General features: G+C 35.9%; 1 protein-coding gene across 1 annotated transcript in view; it reads right to left on the reverse strand.

Moving 5' to 3' along the window:
• Positions 1–160: 160 nt before the first annotated feature.
• LOC149541607 (serine/threonine-protein kinase/endoribonuclease IRE1b-like) overlaps positions 161–21,938 on the reverse strand; it is a 56,085-nt gene continuing 34,307 nt past the window's right edge. Inside the window, exons 2-7 of the mRNA XM_089796790.1 lie at positions 4,692–4,950; positions 3,116–4,602; positions 2,616–2,788; positions 1,884–2,130; positions 1,439–1,742; positions 161–1,338 (exon numbers count right to left, since the gene is read on the reverse strand). Coding sequence (XP_089652916.1) covers positions 1,195–1,338; positions 1,439–1,742; positions 1,884–2,130; positions 2,616–2,788; positions 3,116–4,602; positions 4,692–4,950 — 2,614 coding nt within the window. The 3' untranslated portion in view covers positions 161–1,194. The remainder of the gene's footprint in view (positions 1,339–1,438; positions 1,743–1,883; positions 2,131–2,615; positions 2,789–3,115; positions 4,603–4,691; positions 4,951–21,938) is intronic.

A 21,938-nucleotide genomic window follows, 5' to 3' on the forward strand; every position in this document is an offset into this window, starting at 1 on the left:
AATAATCCAAATAAGCCTACAGATCCAAGTTTATATTAAATCTATGCTATAGAAAAATAGAAGGATAATGCACTAAAATTTTAAAAATAGAAGAATAATGCACTAAAATTTTGATTAAAGCTGTGGATTTCACATCTTCTCAGAAATAACACTATATAGCTTATTCCCAAAAGCAATATATTTTCAAACTTGGTTACAAGCAAGGAGTTACTAGTTTAAGCCTTCCATTCCAGTATGATATTTATCTAGGCATCAATCAAGCAGCCTTAAACCCTTAGGGCGGCAGGCTGTATGCATAATGTTCTCTTGCAGTCATTAGCAAGCTGAATTTAGCTCAACTTGATTAAAAAATTGTAAGTCATATTAATCAATTTCCTTGAGTGACCCACATTTAACCTTTATCCTGCATAAGCAGTCATCTTGGCACTTGTGTTGGGTTTAGACTTCTGCTCCAATATAATATTTATTTAAGCATCATTCAACCAGTCCATGGGGCTGTTTATGCGGCAGGCCATATGCATAATGTACACTTGCCGCCACTGGTAAACTGAATTAGCTTGATGTGAATATAAGTATCTAACCAATATTCATCAGTTTACTTGAGGCACCCAAGTTTAGCCTTACATCCTGCATAAGCAACGAAGCCGACATTTGTCCAAGAGTACATTTAATTGCATTACATGTGACTTACATTAAGACAGTGTATAAATAAGGAAAATTTGATATCAATGTAGGGATTTTACGCCGTCAAATGTCCTTCTGTATCCCCAGCTCCATAAACTGTAATATTACTCACTAATTAGTAAATATATTTTTTCATGTTACAATTCTGCTATTGGAGGCATCATAATTACATGCCACACTGCAGTAGCTGGCAATGGCAAGCCAAAATAGTTAAAAGGGGTCTTTTTTTTGTACATAAATAGTAGAGCAAGATGCGCGTACTGTACAGCTGTTAGATTTTCAAAATAAGAATTTAGAATTCTAGGGCTTTCCTTTCAATGCTGATATCGAGAAAGAGCTCGAAAAGGAAACACGGATGTGTAGATTGAATAATATAATAGAGTTTCAAGTTTATGGCAATGAATTCACTTGTTGATGCTGTAATTTCAAGCTTTTCAAAAATTCATCTGAGCCTTTGTTATAAAAAAAATCAGCCCAAATAATGCTAACAGAAAAGCATCCTGCAAATTTTTAAGTTGTACCTCTGAAGCACCTCTTGAAAGGTTCCTCTTCCCCACAGTACTGGTAGAAAACCTTGTAAACTTCAAGAAGTAATCTTGGAAATCTATTGCTAAAATATTTGTCAAACCCCTCTGGAATGGTACCAAGTAGCTCCTAGATTCATCCATTTAACATCAAATAATTAATCCTTGAGAAATTGGTCTAAAAGACATCTATTTCTTCTCTAACAAAAAGAAAAATGAGCTTAACTAACCTGTATATCCTTTGGAAGCTCCCTGTAATGGTTTAACTTGTTCCTAATGACACGAAGCAAATCCCGAACACTGTCAAACTTATAACGACGATAACGACCAATGTTCGTAAGGAAATGACTCTCTAGTTTACCATCCCATGTCCCACCAATTGCTAAAGATGCAATACTTTCTAATGCCTGCAAAAGATCAGATTGTTTCTCCCGATCCTCTAGCTCTACCCTATCACTGGCTTCTCGAAGAAATGAAAGGCGTTCTTCAGAACTCCAAAAGAAAGGATGCTGCACAACTTCCAATGCTTTGGGCCTGTAAAAAATAAAAACTTATGTTATACACTAAACAATTTGAGGTTTGATTACAACGATCCAGTCTTGCTCAGTAGCACCTCTATTCTTCTGTCAAACAATCCAAAATCATCTACTCCTAAATCTTTACCAGGTATCTCACCTTTGATCAGCATCACTATGCAATAGATGAGTTATAAGGTCAACAGCTTCAGGCATATCCTCAATGGGGAAAAGATCAAACTGACCATTCAGAATGTTCCCATCCCTCACATAGTCTGTACCAAAAGGATGTCTACCTCCAGTGATGCAGAAGAAAAGAAGACAACCTAGACTGAATAAATCAATTGCACGAGTCTGCCGACCATTACGAAGTTGTTCTGGCGCTCTCCATCCTGAACTACCTACGCCTGCCAGAGAATCAAAATATCCACATAACCATTGTATATATGCATATTCCGTGTTACATCTAAAGACTAACTCATTCAGTTCTGACAAGTCAATACAAAAATGATTGGTCGAAATCACATAGATGAGTTCTAAAAAAGAAATGATACAGAATGAATTGTAAGATGGAAAAGATGTGAATATCTCTAAAAAATGTTCTAGATAATGCTTCTGTGAGGTACAATCAGATGTTTATGTTTGTGATGAGAAATGGAACCCTATGCTATATCAATATTCATGTACGTTTTACTACTCTTATGTAATAGAGATCTTGGCATTTACAAAAATTAGGCAATGCAGAAGTGAGAAAATAATGCATACTGAATAATGAATCCAACTAATATAAACTTCTAAAACTTCAGTATGGTTTTACAAGAAAATATCATTTTCAGTTGCATCAAAGATACTGTAATTTTACTTTTGATCAATATATCAACAAAATCCTTACCAGTGGCACGATGGTCCAAAGAAGATGCATCACCAACAAGCTGCTTGCTTATTCCCATGTCAGACAGTTTTGCACAAAGGCCATTCCCAATGCTTATCAATACATTTTGAGGCTTGAGATCTCGGTGTATAATTCCCAAGTCATGCAGATGTGAAAGCCCTGATACAATATCCCTGCATTTCAAAGACGAGACAACAATGCTGTGTTTTTCTTGAATCCTGATGTTAATAAAAGATAATTCCTCATAAACAAATACATTGAACATGATAAGCCTAACAAATGCAAGGATTAGCTGCAATTATGCAACAGAACAAGCAGGCTATGAAAGAGGAAATGTAATCCCATTAACAAACTTTAACTTTAAGAACCAATTAGGTGAGAAAACAAGCCATCGAGTCAGGTAGCAATAAGCTGGTCAGAGAAATTTTCTTGGATACCAAGCAAGGCCAAACCATATAAATATTACAAATAAAAAGAAAATTAAAGATATTTCAGCTGACCTCATCAATTTCAAAAGTTGTTGAGAAGGACGTCCATTGTCAGACCACAGTTTTATTTTCATTTTTGCGCACATCTTGGATATCTGCTGAATCTTCTGAATCTCTAGGGCATCAGCAATTTCATTGTCAACATGCATCTTATTTGGTGCATTTTCTGATAGAAATATAACCAAATCACTCAGGCTGCAGATACAACGCTCCAAAGCAACATAGACAAAATCTGTGTCTAATTCTATTCCATACCATCGAACAATGTTATGATGTTGATCAGATGCAATAAGATTTTGAATCTCTTTCCATGCTGCTTCGTGATGTGATCTTAAAAGACGTTTGACAGCAACATCTCTCCCATCAAAACAACCTTCAAGTATTACTGTACCATTACTTCCCTTACCAATAACCTTATTGGAGACTCGCATTCGGCCAATCAATCGCCAACTGACAGAGTGAGGATCTTCTTTTCCATGCTTCAATGTTTTCAAAGTTTCACAGCCATTATCTTGTGAAAGTGTCAGATCACTACTCAGCAAATCTGTATTTTTTAGTTTGTGATGTTTATTATCAATGCTGCTGTCATTTGGTGCTCCATTTTTATTGGTATTTAATTTACGTCCTTTTTTCTTCTTGCTGCTTCCAACTTGATTCTCACTGACCTTCGTCAATCTAAAATAATTTTTGGTGCATTTCCATGCTCCAGGAAACAAAGTAATTGTTAATCTTGCAAGGAGAATTACAACTACAGTACATAGGCTAGAATATATAGCAACTCGAGTGAATCCTGAATCAAGTGTTTTAGCATACACATTAACATCAAAGGCTCCTGGTGCAGATTCTTTTACAGGATTTTTAATTTCTGCCAAACAGTTCATTTCAATTTCACAGCTTCTGTTTGCTTGATTCAATGAAAGACCCTTTTGGTTCTCTTCACTGACAAATTCAATAGACATGTTCTCAACAGGAGGTAGCTGGAGAATACCCTTCTTATCGTAGTCCATTTCCAACATATAATCTTGGTGGAATTCAAGTTCATTCTGAAAATGAAGTGGTTGATAAACTTTGATCTTTATTTGATGTGTCAAAGCAACTGGTGAACTGCCAATCAATTCTGACATTGGCCTAGAAAAACCAATGCTAACAGCACTAATTTCAGCAATGCTCACATTCCATTGTGGCCTTCCTGTAATTGCATATGATGACAGATGATAATCTATCCGTGTGATGAGGAGAGGATCAATATCTACTAAATCCACAGGACCAGGTTCACTAATGTTGTCACTCTCTTTATTTGAAGCCACAGATTGATCACGGAAGAACATTTTCATCTCATCTGTGGCTGCTGGACCTCCTGAATTGTATCCATGGATAACTTTTCCAGTCTTGGCATCAAGAAGAAAAGTTGTCATGGTTTTAGAGCCTTGAATAAGAGATCCATCTGACAACATTTGAGGTGTACTATTAACGAGTTCTGCTGGTGTCTTTGGAAGAATCTACATGAAAAAGGGCAGAAAACCAGTCAAAATTAAAGCATGTTTTAACATATATTTTTTGAAAAGCATTTTCAGTTTTTTTTACGTACCTTTGTCCCAGAATGCTTATCATAGGCAATCAAGTTCCAGTCTTTTCCACAAAATAAGAATTGATCCTCTTTCACATCCGAGTAGCCCAGTTCAGGCTCTCCGCCAATAAGCACAGTAGCATTGTCATTTTCATAAGAAAATGTTTGGTGATATGAAAGCGAGGAGCCAGATGAGAATGACCAGTTAATGTTGCGAGATTTGATATTCATAGCATATACAGTACCATCCCATGAAGCAATTAATACATTTTCTCTGGAGCTGAATACAAAGCCAATTAAATGGGATCAAGGAATAAATAAATAAAAAAGAATTAAACACATCCAACTACATGAAATTGCAAAATTTATGCTAAGGTAACATTAGTGTAAAAAATTTTGCCCTATAAAATAACTAATTTGCCAATCTTATTAGATGATTAGTGGTTCTGTTATTTGCAGTGCAGAATGATCTCAAAATCCTACGGGATTGAAGTTATAAAAATTTAAAAATTTATTATCATGTAAGAACTTTAGTTGATATAAGGTACAGAAGTGCAATTTTAATCATTTAAATCATAGTTCTGGAAATACTAAAAGCCAAGTAATTGGAAAGAAACGGAAGAGTCTGAGACAAGTCCTCAGATCAAAAACATATGATTGCAAAACTAACAATAAAGTACTGCAAGCAACCTTGGAAATTTTCAGTGTGATCCTAGGGCATGTCCCCGACATCCCATGTGTTTTACAGGCCAGACAGATTCTCACATGTACCAAAAACAAAAGTAGAGGCAAGGAACATGATCAGAAATAACTAGGTAACTTTGGCATTGGGTCTCTGCAAAATAGGATTGTTTTCATTTATTTTATGTATTTGACTATCTTATGAGGTTTATTAGTTTTACTAAAGAAATAAACATGTTGGAAATTTATTCCAAACAGTCAATCAGTTTCAAAATTTTGCACTTCACTTTGAAAAGTCTGTCTTCTTGAAATGTTCAAACTTCACCTCATTCACCATTCGGATGACAGCTCTGATTCACATAATTACATGACCATCATGATCGGGAGAGCCCTTTGAAAATTTTAAGCAACAGTTTTAAACTTGCTGCTTGCTGAGCTGTCAAAACACAATAGATAAGAAAGAAGCAAGAATGCCAGGAGAGATTCCAGAATACATTAAAGAACTAGAAGTGGAATTGGAAATTGCTCCATGATGAAACAAGAATCAACAAACACAAATAAAGAGGAATAAAACCATAATCAGAAGAAGATTCTCCACCTCTCCCCTCCATCCCCAAATTCACTCAATCAAAGAACCCCCCATTAATATATGATCTAGCATTTTATGCTCAATGCAATTACAAATGCCACTTGCCAAAAACAGTTAAGTCATCTTGTTCTTGGTACATGCAAATGCTAAATTTGCCGAATCCGATCACGCCATTACAAAGTACAAAAGATCGAGCAATTTTTAATAAAAGTGACCAAAAATGTTATAAAGGAGCAAGAATGAAACCCCACAACTCCCAAAACCAGAACATTTCAACAACACTTGTGAAAATCTGCAACTTCTAGAAAATTCAAACATCAAAATAAAAATCCATCTGCGTCACTGCAAAGAGCATAAAATTTTGGCCCAAATCCAAAAATATTGCTCAAAAGGCAGTCTATCTGGGCCACAAAGTTAAAAGCATTTGAAAATCAAGTGCCAAAATAAAATTGTATTGGAGACAGAAATGGAGGGTTGAATAACTAATTCATCGCTCAATTGAAATATTCTTTTGTTGCTCATTAATAATAAAATATACTTAGGCGACATCAATTCTCAAGATAAGGAAATGGGAGCGGAGCAGCAATGGCAACAACCCTCACAACAGATAGTTTTGAATGGCGTCCATGGGTTTCCTGTGAGCAAGAATGACAATTTCAGGGGGAAACCTTTCTTTAGATCACGAGGAAGGGATGTTGATGCCTTGAAAGGAAATGGCGGGCAAGGAAGAAAGACTGATGCACAATCCTGGAATGGTCAGTGGCCTTTTACTAGGTGTGTAATGGGCACCCCTGGATGTCCCAAAAAACTAAACCAACTTGCTGAAAGGGAATTTTGTCAAACAGTTTGCATTCAACCTCTTATTTCTCCGTTTAATGTTTTAAACCCCTTATAACTCCGGAAATCAAAAGTTTATTTGTTTGTTGTGTTTTGTGCATGGAATTGGTATCATACAACATAAACAAGAGAGAAACTACAATAATATGCAAAGTGGAAATGAACTGCTGCTAATAAAATGTTATTTTCAGAATTCATAAAACCAAATACATGGCAGATTTATCGACTCACTAATTCCTTCAGCAGTATTGACATAATACTCCAGCCCATGCTTTCGAACTTGCTGCTATAGTGCTTTGTCCCTCAATCAGCCCACTACCTTCATAATATCATTCCCTCAAAGCAGCATAAGCGTCGGAAAAGTAGTGAAGAAGATATGAGCAAAATACCAAATCTGCCTGTAGCTGGAAATGCAACTAAATTGCCTGATAATGAAGCCAATAACAAAGAATTTCAAAGGCCAAACCCCAAGAGAATGACGTCTAGAATGTTACAAGAGAGGATAGACGTCCTCAAATGCCAAGAACGGAGCTGCAACTCACACACCAATTTCTTCTCATATTCAACCTGGCTAATGAAGCCACAAATGCTTCCTTTTATTCTATTTCCAAGGGTCCGCTCAACTCATATGGGCAATGTGGGATAAAAGATGTGTAGTATATAAAACATATATTAAAATACCCCTTATGTCTCCCTTGGGTACACATCCCCATAAAATAAATATTAAAGTAACACTTTAATATTTTACAATTAAATTAGACGTTACTTTAATAAAACTTCAAGCATTAAAATGTATTAGCAGTCGGACTCCGAATAATGTGAGTGATAGCTCATCGGAAAGCTCTCACCAAGGAGTATCAAATCCAATCACCAAAATTGACCTGCAATGTGTCCTGCCGACTTACTAAAAATAGCAAGTATGCCTGAAACTGAGTAAATCAACTTCGTTTTGGCCCAAACTAGAAATGACTAGGTCAAAACACTCCAGGATCCCATTAAACCCTTCGTTAGCCCTCGGGACCATGTAGAACAAGGCTAACGCACACACACTTGGTCAACTGCTAAAATGGGGACATTACAAGGTGACACCAAAAAAGTTTTAAAAAGAATGCACGGCTACCCTTGACGTCCTTTCGAGATAACCATTTCCATGATAACCTAAGGTTTTAGGGCGAAAGACAGAATGAAGGGGGCTGAGAGAAGGGTGGAACTTGCCCACCCAGACAATGGGAGATGTTCCAGATGAATAGGGAATTCAGTTTCAAGCAGATTAAACACAAGTTTTGTTGCCAGTAACAGAATCTTTCGATTGCTGAAGTTTCTAATGAGGTAAGCAAGATGCCTGTGATTAGGGCTTCCTCGTTATTGATTAATAATCAACAATGGCTAGAATCTGTGACTTTATTGGAAGATAGAGCATTCTTTATGAAATGGTTGGGGTCGTGGCCTTTGATAAGCAAGATTCAAAACACCACTACAAAGTACAAAAAGACCAAGCAATTTTTTTTTTAAAGTACCCAAAGATTTTACATTGGAGCAAGAATGAAACCCCACAATTCCCAAAACAAGAACAGTTCGACAACACTTGTGAGAATCTGCCAACGAGGAGTATAGAGAGGATTGGCCCTTTAAGTTATGCTGGGATAAGGATTGTTTGCAGAAAGCGGGAACCTTTGCTTGGTTGGCCATCCAGGGGAATATTGGAGAGTGTAGCTGTCATAGAGATCTTTATCTCCGGGTGTTAATACCATTATAGTCACCTTCAGCCGAAAAGGACATTCATGATAAATTGTAATATAAATATAAAGACATATGTCATACAACATGCGTTAAGACATGGAAATACAAAGAGTTGTATTGAAAATAAAGAGTTATGTTTTGGAAATTGAAGAGATCTTCAGTTGGAATGTGAGGAGCCTCTCTTTATGTTATATATATCGCATCAAGTGAACTTTATGTTATATATATTGCATCAAGCGGAAGGCATTGTAAACTTGAACATTTTTATTATGAATAAAAGAGATATTTTGTTGTGTGGCTGGGTTTTTCCCTTCAATTTTAGAAGGATTTTCCCAGGGTAACTTCTGGTGCATGTTGTATCTTTTATGTTTTCTTTATTGCTGTTTATCAGTTATTTCTAGGCTAAAACCTAACAAGGAAGATCTTAACCAGGGAAAGAAGGATAAAATATGGATTTATTGGCCCAACTATATGTGTCTTTTGTGTGGTAAATCCAGTGAGGATGTTGATCATTTGTTAGTCCAATGTGAGTATGCACAGAAATGTTGGGAGGTTCTTACGACGAAGTAAAGAGTCTGTATGCTTACATATCATTGGCTGCAATGGATTGTGAAGATGGAAAGGTGGCTTTTTGTGCAGAAGTATGATCATTTTCTACAGGCTATGTTGGCTCTAGGAACTATTGAAGACAGGACTGTTAAATGAGAAATCGAAATGGGTGAAGCGACACAACAACGATAAGGGCTGCTGTTTGTTTTTTGGATTGGCTGTTAATCGGTTATAGTAGCAGGAAGAATGCGCAAAGATAGGCCATTGGATCGGATTTCTGTTGCATTTGATGATAAGACCCAAGCTGACTGTTGAATGTTGTTTATAATGTATGCATTATATGGTTGGTGAGCCAGATGGGACTTTTTTTAAAAGATAAAGACACTATGATGATTATTGTAATGAATCAATATGTAATGCTTTTTCAATATTAATAAAATAAAAATTACACTTAAGCTGAACAAAACATTCCTATTACCATCAGCACTAGAAACATTGAGGAGTATTCACCATGAAATATTCTCCAGCCGATGGAATCTTTTGTACTAACTAATGAGACTTGGCTAGACTACAATAGGTGAAAGGATGTTGCCATGTAGCACCACAAGAGAAGCGCAACACCCTTCAACAGGTCTAACTGTGGGTATTGCACATTACCTGCTAATATTAAAAAAAAAATGAATTTCTCTTCTAATAGATGAAAATTATATAAGAAATTAATGTTAAAAAAGGAGATTTTTTATTATTAGTCCCTACCTATATATAGGCAGGGAACTAATGTTTTCAGTTGCCTACATCTAATTAGTCTTACAATATAAATTGTTGAGGTTCTAAAGTTTAGGTACAAATATATACATTTTTATTTTTTGATTGATTATTTTTAATTTTACCAGGGGTTTAATTTTTCAATTCAAAAAATTAGAACTTTATTAATCTAGAAGTTCCTACTTTCATTTGCTCCAGAAAACTCCAAATTTCCAGAGCTCTTTTCTCATCTCCAATGTAAATCACAAAGATATATCAGGGAAGAAAGATTTATATAGCAGTTAGCATACCTGCAAGAGCTTAAAATAAATGCAAAAGCCCAGATAAGCGAGAAAAAACATTTCCACATATCATCTTTAGCACTGTTTTCTGATTGTCTACACTTTTTCTCTGACTATTGATTGAGCTAGTTGCAAACTTGCAATTTAAGGCACAGAAGGTTCTGAAGTTGTTTTGCAGTCCTAAGGTACATATATATTTTGCATTGTTCGGTTAAACTTATATCTGACACTATTTTTGCAAGAAATTTGTTCATTAGAAAAATGAATTAGGGATATGGTGGCACGCTGGGTTCGATTTGATGACTGTAATAGTCGAACCAACTATTCTGACGCTACCTTATGCCTTTAGCGCGATGGGTTGAGCACTGAGTCTTTTTTCCCTCACCACTGCTGTAGTGGTCATAATCATAGCAGTTGCAGTAGAAATATCACAAATGGCTGCTAATGTCATAAGCGCAGGACTCCCTGTTTGCCTTCCAAGAATCAGAACCCACCCTCGGGTAGGTATAATTAATTTTCTTTGTTACTCTGGTTCAAAACCCTGAGTGTATTTTACAGACCTAGAACAACTAGTATGTAAATCCTAATATGCTTGCTGATTTCACCAACCTGTTGAACGTTGCAAATTGATTGAAACATTTTCCATGGTTAAAAAGATTGAATAGGCTTATTATTCTAAATTATTTTTGCTGTTGCAACTACAACCTCAAAACCGCTATCCTCAGCTTCAACACCACCAGGCACTGTCCATACACTAGACAGAACTCCATCAGGATCTGAGATGCATCATTTTGAAACAGCTCTCAGTGAAAGGTATTCTACACACGAAGCTCTCCTGAATTTATTTCAAAGGCTAACCTTTGTTTTCCTTTTTTATTCAGACTGCAAGAGATTTCGCTGAGCGACAATGTCATTCACAGACAGCCTCGCCACGCCTTGTCTTTACAGTACATATCTTCTCTCCACTCTCTGCTGAATATCTTGTTTGAATAAGATTTATTTCTAGAATCTTGTACATTTTTCATACCCCTGCACCCAAAAAAATGGTAGCAGAATGGCTGATATTGATTGGAGAAGACAGACAATCAGAAAGTGCCAAACTGATCACAGAATGACAAATTTCATGGAAGATCAAAGGTCAGTCTTAGGCCAAAGAAATGACAATTGTATGAATTCTGTCATATGTGTGGCAATGCAGCTCCCTTCTTCTCAACACGAATTTGACAGAGAATTGATGTGTCACAGATGTGCAAAAGCAGGTTAAAATCTCCCATTTCAAAATAGTTTCAACACTGATGTAATTATAACCATGAAAGATTGTAAAAATCTGAAGTTGAAACAGGCTCTTTTACCTTCCTGATAAAACAAATTTACTGTTTGTATATTTACGGTGAATGTTTTAGTTTCTGAAAGGAATCATTTCAGATTTTACATCTGTTATGCATCCAGACTTTATCTAATCTACATACTTAGGGAACACGTCTAAATGCATAGAAATACAAGATGTCATTTTAATTTCCACAATGACATTAATACTCCATTCGAATACGAAAACTGCATTGATGATGATATCTGAAAAACCTCTAATTGAATTTATTATTATGTACCTAATGAATTCAGATTGCATTAAATCATATTTGATAAATCTGCATTGAATTTATTAATATGGACCTAATCAGTTCAGATTGCATTAAAGAAATAAGGTGTAAAGAAGCCTGTCTCATTTCAAATTTTGCCTTAATTCTTGTTATAATCATAAATCAACCTTTAAACACCCTCCATAATGTCAAACATTAGCTGATTCTTAATCTGTTACCCCAGGTTTCAAAGGATTTTGCTGCTTGAAAGCCAAATTAATTATTTCCCATGTCTAAAAAGGAATTTATGTTCTCAGAAAACTAAAACATTAGAAAATGACCATATGATCTTACACATTATTTAAGATTGAAAAGAAAGTTAAGAGATACATTGAAGATATCTTACACATTATTAAGATTAAAAAAGAAAGTTAAAGAGATAAATCAAAGAAATGTTTGTTGGGGAAAGTATTTCAGTCAGGGTGGAGGACTTAACTTTAGGTTTATCGGTTTCATTCAGTTTTCTAGGTTTATCGGTTTCATTCAGTTTTCTTTGTCTACTCAACTGTAAAAGCTTTCTTTCCAGCCAATAGTATTAAAGCTGAAACAGGCTCTTTTATTTCTCTCTCATTTGACATAATTTTTGACACTGATCAAATCATAACCATGAATGTATGTAAAGCTGAAAACGGCTCTTTTACCTTCCTGGTAAAACAAATTTACAGTGTTTGTGTATTCTACTATGAGCAACTAGATAACTTTCTATTGATATGCAAAGTGCAGTTTGCCATATGATTTCTTAAACAATACTAACAATTATACAGTCTTCAGACAACTATCAAACCTATAGTAAAATGCATCATCTAAGTATGCTTTTCTTAAACAATAGGCAGGGACTCTAGCTTTACCAGAGCTCTTTTTTTTTTGCAACTGTACTGTCCTGCAACAGCACTTATCATGACTTCACAATTTGGCATCCATATGACTCACCGGGCAAATTCTTTTCAGAGAGCACGCAAAAGTGTCTGATTTTGACGAATTGATTGTCAGTCTTAAGAATCTTGGCCCTTCTAAGCACAATGGCAAGGTTGGATTTGACTCCAAATGCTCCAAATTTGTAACAACCTTTTAGATATAACAACCTTCTCCCAACTTCAAACCCTCATTTTGGTTGAATGAGACTAGTTTTATCCCAATGCGTCCTTTTCCGCAAGAGATATAGAGAAAGGAAATCATGGTGGGAATTCATATCTTTTTTCAGGAGTGGAAATGGGACAGAGATTTGTCACTGGGCTTAGGAAGCTGCCACAATCTGAAAGAAGCAGAGTGCATAACGAAGCGCAGCAGCAAGCAGTGTGTTCAGCAAGGTGGTGAAGAAGACATGTTCGGCCAAGAAGAAGAGATTGGAAGCGATTGAATGATGGAGGACATTCCTTTGTCTGTGGGTAAAGCAACCAGAAGTGGGGTAAAAATCTGGCCTCAAATGTCAAATTTGGACAAAAAAGAAAAACAACGGTAACTTTCTTATACCCTCTAAACTCAATGATGAGCTCAAATCTACACAAGCAAGCTCCAATTTTGACCTGCAATACAATGCAACAAACATCCCCCTATTGCACCATCCTAGGATTCTCCTAACCATCTTGACAACGCCCAAGCATCACCTATGGCTGATGACAAAAATGCAGTTTAAACCCTCACAGAAAAAACATAAAATTTTCCTTTATGTTGTTTCTTATGCCTATGATAGGGTTTCTCTATCCATGAAATGCAACAAGGTAATGGCAAATATGTTAATTTTGATCTATTCCAACTTCCTCTTTGGGCAGTTTGTTGTTCCCTTCTCTAGTTCACAATGTACCTCCAAATAAGACATGCCTTATGTTTAGTCCAACAAGATTTACAATCCAAGTCTAAAGAATCAAAAGCAAAAAAAGATGCAAGTGAAAGCCTATGCATCAATGACATGAAGTTCAAACATTTCATGGATACAAGGAGATGTAGGGGTGCTACATGATGCACCTAGGACCAATCATGTTGAAATAATCAAAAACCCCAAGTTGAAGCAATGTCACTAGACTAGAACATTAGATATAATAGAAGATACCTCTTATGTTTCTGATATGGCTACAATTTCTATGAGAGCCGTCAAAGTATTGAAAATTTCAGCTCATATCAATTTAGGGCCATCTAAGTTCCTCTAAAACTAGCATGTTGTGCTTGAAGATAAAACCTATGACAACTTTGTTGTGTTTCTGAGTTATACTAGTTTGAAAAGTTTCATTAATAATTCTTATTTATCTTTAATCACTATTTGTCAAGAATTACATATATATCAGAACCTCTCCTTACAGCTGTCCACCATCATCCAAAAGCTCAGGCCCTTAGTCCCCCCATCCCCAAAACCTTTCCCGGCATCTCCTCGTCAGGAAACTCAATGGAACTATAGCTTTTAAGTTTGTTTGTTATTCTAATAGGTTGTTGAGATTGTGTTTTCCTTTAAGACAATATTCTTGAGGTAAATTGTGAAAGTTTGGGAGGCACTTTCTAGCATGTTGATCAGCCAAAATCAGTCTTTATAGAGGCAAAGCAATACTTACAAGGCAACAAATATTAAACAGATGATCTAAGATGATACTCCGTGGAATCATGTGGGTATCTTCTTAGTTTTATCAAGCTCATTTTGATGCACAGTCAGAAACAAAAATCAACACGCAAAGTAAATGATATAAAATACTGATAATAACACAAGTGAATGAGAGTATTTTTCTCCACAATTGATATCACAATTAATCTGTAACTCCCCTCCCTTGCTACTACATACAAGGTGTTCTTTATACACACAGACTAACTAATTCAAGCCCAAACCTAGTCTGGTACATCTCCCTTTATTTAGGAAACTAAATAACAGTTGCTAGATTCCCTCTGACCTGTGTTTTTTTTAAACAAATTGATTCGGAGGAATTTACAGCCACTAATTATTCTATCTAGAAACATAAGACTAGAAAAAGAAAATAAAATCTTATGTGCCTGCATCAGGCTACCCAGGAACAAAAGACTTGTTCATGGACTCCTATCCACGAGTTGATCAATACTCCTACCATGCTTGAATATGTCTGAAGCTGTCATCCATGTAGCATCTTCAAGCAGTTGATTCCTCCACTTGACCAAGTACTGAAAATACTTCTCTAAAATTGCATCAGGTTGCTTTGGTGTCTCCTTAGGCAACTATTGCTTCGATTCAATGACCTATTCTTCACCTGTTTCAAGGACCTGACCTGTTTGTTCCTCACCTTTATAAGGGTATAGATAACCAACATTGAAGATATGAGAAATCCCAATGCCCTTTGGAAGTTCTATCGCATATGCATTGCTAGAGAACGTCTGGAGAACCCTACAAGGTCAAAGTTTCTTTGCTTTCAACTTGTATCACCTCTTGGAAACCTTTCTTTTCTAAGATGAGCTAGAACCAGATCACCAACATTAAAATTGATTTCATTCCTTTATTTGTCATCTCTCTTCTTGTACTTGATAGTGCTTTCCTCTAGCTTTATTTTCACCTACTCATGCAAATCTTGCATTGCAATGGCATAATCATCAGCACTAGCACTTCTTGTCTCCATTTTACCCAAATTCCTTAGCTCATACACTCCTCTAAGATGCATACCATACATGATCTGAAATTACTCATACCTGTACTTCTATTAGGGGAGTCATCAACTAGTTTGGATGCATACTCACCAAGCTTTGCAAGATATTTCCAAGGCTTTCGTTGACTACTTTTGTTTGACATCAGTCTAAGCATAGTAAGCTGAACTGGAACTCAACTTCGTAAGCAATAACTTACATAGAGTTCTTCAAAAGTATCCTACAAATTTAGTGTCTCAATTAGAGACAATACTCCTAGAAAGTCCATGTAGTCTAACTATCTCTTTGAAGAACAAATTGGCAATGTTATTAGCATCACTTGTTTTTCGTACATTAATGAAAAGAGCCATCTTAGAAAATCAATCAACTGCCACAAATACTGAATCATGTTCCTTTTGAGTTCTTGGTAGACCAAAGTCCATACATATTGAATCTAATGGCTTGTCTAGAATTGGTAAGGTTGATACAAACTTGCAATCTGGCTACTCCCTTTGGTATGTTGGCATAAATTACACCTCTCCACAAACTTCTTAACTTCATTGCTCATACCTAGCCAACAACAGTAGGAACTCAATTGAGTGTCTTGTCTTGTCCAAAATGCCCTGCTATGCTACCATTGTACTTCTTCAATAGGTTCTCTCTCATGGAATGTAAAGTTGGCTTCCTTTGAATCATAGACCCTCCTGTATCATGCATTCCATCCAAGGGCTTCTATCCCTACTAAAAGGATTGAAACATGCTTCATATACCTCTTTTAAGTCCCTATCTTCCTTGTTAGGTTATCAAATCTCAATATGCTCATTTGAAAGTCCTGCATAATCAAACTCCTAATAAAATCATTTGCAACTTTGTTAAATTGATGCCTCATATGCTTGAAAACAAAAGTCAAAATTTGTTAGATTGATTACTAATAAATTGCAAAGCATGATTATCAGTAAAGAGAACAAATTCCTTAGGTATGATATTATGCCTCCATTTCTTCAAAGCTTGTATGATGACATAGAACTCCTGATCATATGTTGAATATCTCTTCTTTGCGTCATTAAGCTTTTTAGCGAGTAAGAAATAGGCTTTCCATCTTGACTTGAGACAACACCTATAGCAATCCCAATGGCATCACATTCAACTTGAAAAAGCTTAGTAAAGTATGGTGAAGAAAACATAGGTTCTTCTATTATTTTCTCCTTACAGGAACTAGACAACCCATGAAAACTTCTTACCTCGAAGATACTCTTAGGAGTAGATCATTCAATGCTTGCCTTTACCTTCTCATTGTCCATCTTTAATCCTACTTGTGAGATGACAAATTCCAAGTAAACCATTTCTGCCGTTAACAAAGTACAACTCTTGAAATTGACTAGTAGCTTCTTTTCGTGCAAATTGTCTAATACAATTCTTAAATGCCTAAGATGTTCTTCCTTTAATTGACCATATACCAAGATGTTATCCAAGTATGCCATGAAAAACTTACTTGTGAAATCTTTAAGCACTTCATTCATAAGTTGCATGAGAGTGCTTGGAGCAAAAGTCAAGCCAACTATCATAACTAGCCATCCATGGAGTCCAATTTGGCGTTAAGTTTGTCTTCCACTCATCTCCATCTCTAATCCCAATTTAATAATAGTCATTTTTCAAGTCTATCTTAGAAATATATTTGGCCCCACTAAGCAATCCAAAAAAACATCAATCCTTGGTAAAGGAAACATATACCTGATAGTGACTTTGTTGATTGTTCTAGAATCCATACACATTCTCTAGTTGACATCCTTCTTAGAACTCAAATTTGTCGGAACAGCAAAGGCTTAACCTCTCCCTTATCAACCCTTTCTCCAACAACTCTTATACCTCTTTCTTGATTTCTTTGTTCTCCTTTAGTATCATCTTGTAGGCTGCTTTATTTGGAAGATTTGCTCCTGGAATCAAGCCCATGTGAAGGTTAATACTTCTCGATGGAGATAAAGCATAAGGTAGATCATCCATAACTATGTCTACATACTCTTTCAGAATTTCTTGAATTGCTTCTAATAAAAATTCAATTCATCCTAATGACTACACTTCTGAGATTTCGTATCAAAGCAAAATTTACATCTTCCTTCTTCATTTGGTACAAGAATTCCTTAGCACTCTTCTGCATCACTTTGGAGCTTGGTTTAGTGACAACTTGTTCTTTAGGGGTGTAAGAATATGCTTTCCGTCATTCAAAGGTGTCAGTATTGTACCTCCCAACATGTATAGCCTTTATGTCATATTGCCAAGGTCTTCCAACCAGAATGTGGCAAACGACCGTGTGCATAACATCACACACTATTTGATCTTTGTAAGTTCCTATTTTGGAAATCTACCTTGAATTGTCCATTAACCACAAGTCAGTGCACTTTTGCAACCATGAAACTTTATAAGGGGTAGGATGCATTAACTTTTTCAAGCCTATATTCTCCACCATCTCCATTGAAACTAGTTTGTCTGTGCTCCCACTATCTATGATAATTTAGCAACATTTTCCTCCACTCTTGCATGTTGTTCTAGATGATTTCTTTCATCGAGGTGGTTCTATCACCTCATTGCTTAGTTTAACATTATTTTCATTAAGAGAGATTCAGCAATTTCAGGTTGTTCTTTACAAGTGACAAGTTCATGTACCTCCTCTTCACCTTTAGCAATATGCGCATGCCTTTGACTTGTGGTAAGATTTCTGGACATTCACAAAATCTATGACCATATATATTGCATTTAAACATTTGCCAAAAAACAATCTACATCTACTTCTACCACTTGAGTAGACCCTTCCTCCCCTAAAACAATCATTACCTCAAGACGATTGTTCCTAGTCATGTGAATAATTGGCTTCTTCCTTATGATTTTTCCACTATCCTCTACCATTTTGGGATCCCCTTCCTCTAAAACTTTAACTTTTTCCCCTTGAGCTTTGTGTATATTTCCTAGATAATTCCTCTTCTACTTTGAGAGCATACTAGTGTGCTTTCTCCACAGTTCTTGGACAGAAAAGGTTAATCACATTTTCAGTATTATATCTCAATCCATTGAGATATCTAGCTACTTTTTTAGGATCATCTTCGATGCGACCAGCTCTAATGGTCAACCTATAAAATTCTTCTAATCTTTAACTAGCATTTCTTTTTGTCTAAGATTTTGCGATTTCTTGAAAAGATTAGGTTGGTTAGCTTTGGGCAAGAATTTACCTTTTGGTTTACCAACATTTTGTCCCAATTATTGATAGTAGACTTTCCCTTTTGTCTCCTTTCTTCTTATACTCCATCTCATCAGAGGAATGCATGATCTTTCAATCTGATTGTAGAAAACTTCACTTTCTTATCATCAGTGACATTTTCATACTCAAAATATTTTTTCATCGCACTAATTTAGTCAAGCAATTCCTCAACATCAAAAATACCCTCATACATAGGTAACCCCATCTTTGGTTGGAACTTGCTCTCAGAATCACTCTGTTTCAACTCCCTTTTCCTCAGACTTCTCTTCTCGAAGTTCTTCCTCTCTAGCACTGACATCTACTAAGCCAATTCCTCTCCTCTATGCAAGGTCCATAGCATGATTGCATATGTTGCATCTCTTCAAACAAAATTGCATTTGCAATTGTTCTTCCTTGAACTTGTCCTCTACCTCAACCTCAAGTGTCATCTCTTGTCAAAGAAAGTCTTGTCTTGCATGGACTGGATCGTCTTCATTTTTAGCTACCAATAATGGTATAGGACTAAAGAATAGTCTGTAATGATCTGCAGATTCTTATAACAAGATCTGAGATTAAGATCAAAGTTAGGTGAGACTCAAAGTTAACCCTGATCTAAAACTGATATTCAGGTCAGAATAATACTGAATATTAATATGACTGTAATTCTGGATTAATTGCAAACTGGAGTGTAGAAAATATTGCAAGGAACTCGTGTGGTTATGTATGCTTGTAGATCAGACTGTGGATTGCTGTGTGTGCTACAAACTGCATACAAGACCTGTCTTTATATCCTCATTAGAGGGTATGTCCCTTAAGGGACATAACCCTTGACATACACCTATTAGTTTAATGTCTCTAAGTCGGCGACTAGGAATTGGTAATAAGTCTTAACTAAAGGTTAGTTAAATGCCAAACTAACCAATCTCATCCTGATCACCGGCACCTGTATAGAGATTATAAATAATACAAATGTCATTCAATAGAGAATATAAAACAAGAAGAATAAGGCACGATCTGCACCTATAGACCTGTAGGTTATTCAGGTTACTTTCTTAACATAGTCTTCTTCTCATACACAATATTTGATTCTTATCTTAACAATGGATTACAAATTACAATCTTTCAAATAATACCCCACTCAACAACCATTGATAACAAATAACAAATGATATTTTGTATTACCCTTCTAAGAACAAAACAAAATCTATTAGCAACACACAATAGCATGGAAAGGAAAGGTCGTGTTTACATATATTTGATGAGACAGAAAGCTGTTCATTCTACCACCTCAATGACATGGCTGGTGAAAGTGGTTTTTTTTTCTTTAAATTGACATTTCCTCCTACGATGCTCTACAGATTTATTTTCAATTGATCTTTGTGGCCTTAACCTTCGACTGCTCACATGAAAAGTCTACAACTGAGGAATCAATGCAAACAATAGTCACTTCTGACTCCACGATCTCCTATGCTAATCTCCACCTGTTTACAACCTTCCATCATGTGGCATGCTCATTTAATGGTTCACAAAATCAACAATGTGCCCTCCTGTGCAGAACTGAATTTGATTTCTGTGAAAAACCGTGCAACAACACCAGCTAGAGTGCAGGATCCTTGTGGTAGACTTACTGCAGCCCAAGCACTATCACATCCATAGGCAAAAGAACGGAGGATGCTTCAGAAATCCCTCTAAATACATCTTCTGTAAACTCATAAAATTCAGCCACTTGAAGTCCAGAAGAACTTCAACATATCGGCTTGTATTTTGAAAGAGTCGTACCCCAGAGGCTCTTCAAGTGATGAACAACAACAGAGATGGATTTGCAAAAAACAAGTCTTGGCTCTGATACCAAACTAATGTACACCCTGAAGCTAAAATCAACGTGCCAAATAAAAGATATAAAATACTGATACTAACACAAGCAAATGAGTGAGTATTTCTCTCCGCAATTAATATTGCAATTAATCTGTAACTTTCCTCCCTTGCTGCTACATATAAGGTGTTATTTATACAAACATATTAACTAATTCAAGCACAAACGTAATCCGGTACATCTCCCTTTACTTAGGAAACTAAATAACAGTTCCTAGTTTCTCTCACGTCCTATGTTTTTGTTAAAACAAATTATTTAGGGCCACTAATTATTCTATTAAGAAACATAAGACTAGAAAAAAAAAAAGACAATCTTATGCGCCTGCATTAATTTCAAACATGATTCATTAGTATAACATGGACAAGCCTTGCTTGGAAAGGCATAATGTCCCTTCTTTAAAAATGTCTTAATTTTACCTTAAATAAAAATTCCACTCACAATAATACTTGCATCATTAATTATACATATTAATTTAATTTTAAACTTATACTTTTGATCATTATAAACTTTGAATTTAAAGATAAATACGAAATCATATATATTAAATTTATATTTCAGTAATCTTTCTTCCAATCTACTTCCTGACTAATAATATTGCCTTGAAATGTTTTCTTAAGTTAGAGGTTTTCTTCCACAAGCTTGGCAAGAGAATTTAAGGGTTTTTGTCCTTAAATCTCTGGCCTTCAAGTAGTTTTGTGCTCTACTGAACCACATTTCACATTCCACTAGAGATGAAAATCAGATATAAAATTTATTCTTCATGTCGGTGCTTACCTCTCCCTGTTTGGTATGTCTACTGCTGATGCTTTATGTATCCAAGATATGCTCTTTGTTCAGCATATATGAATCCGAAAAAAGAATTGTATCTTTAATGGATTCCGATCAGAACTTTCAGACCTCATGCCACCCACAATTTTCTAAAAAATTAATTACCCGTCAATCTTGTGATAATTTCACTCTCTTAAGGCAGGTATAGATCATTCTTTTTCTCCAAGCATATTATTAAGCCACACAGTTTTCTCTTTTTCAGGTTTATTGGGCCTTCCTTTATAGAAGTTTCTACCATCGCATGATTATAAAGAAGTTACAAATAAGTTTTTAACTCCTAAACTGATAGTGCCAGATCATTTCCATCAGATATTGTAATCATTAAAATACTGAAAGATATAACAAATATGTAATTGAAAAGGCCCTGACAAAGCATTATTAAATTTGCCACCACTGATATTTATTAAGACTACTTGCTTATCATGCCAAGAAAATAGCATATTCTGAAGGCCTTCTTTCTGCTTCTGCTATAGCCTGTAACCAAAAAAAAATGCTTTATTATTAAGCTTTGAGCCCACTTATATAACATAGGCTCACAAGTGCACCTGGGTCCACGCGTTGCGCTGGGTCTGTGCTGGGTGCACACCCAGCACTGTGGATGCCACATCCTAGAGCACCCACAGTGTTGGGTGTGCACCTTAGGTGCACCTAGCACGTATCCATAGACACCCAGACAGAGTGCATACCCACAT

The sequence above is a fragment of the Cupressus sempervirens genome, chromosome 8 (genome assembly GCF_028749045.1).
Source record: "Cupressus sempervirens isolate cs-2001-9-10 chromosome 8, ASM2874904v1, whole genome shotgun sequence".
Taxonomy (NCBI): domain Eukaryota; kingdom Viridiplantae; phylum Streptophyta; class Pinopsida; order Cupressales; family Cupressaceae; genus Cupressus; species Cupressus sempervirens.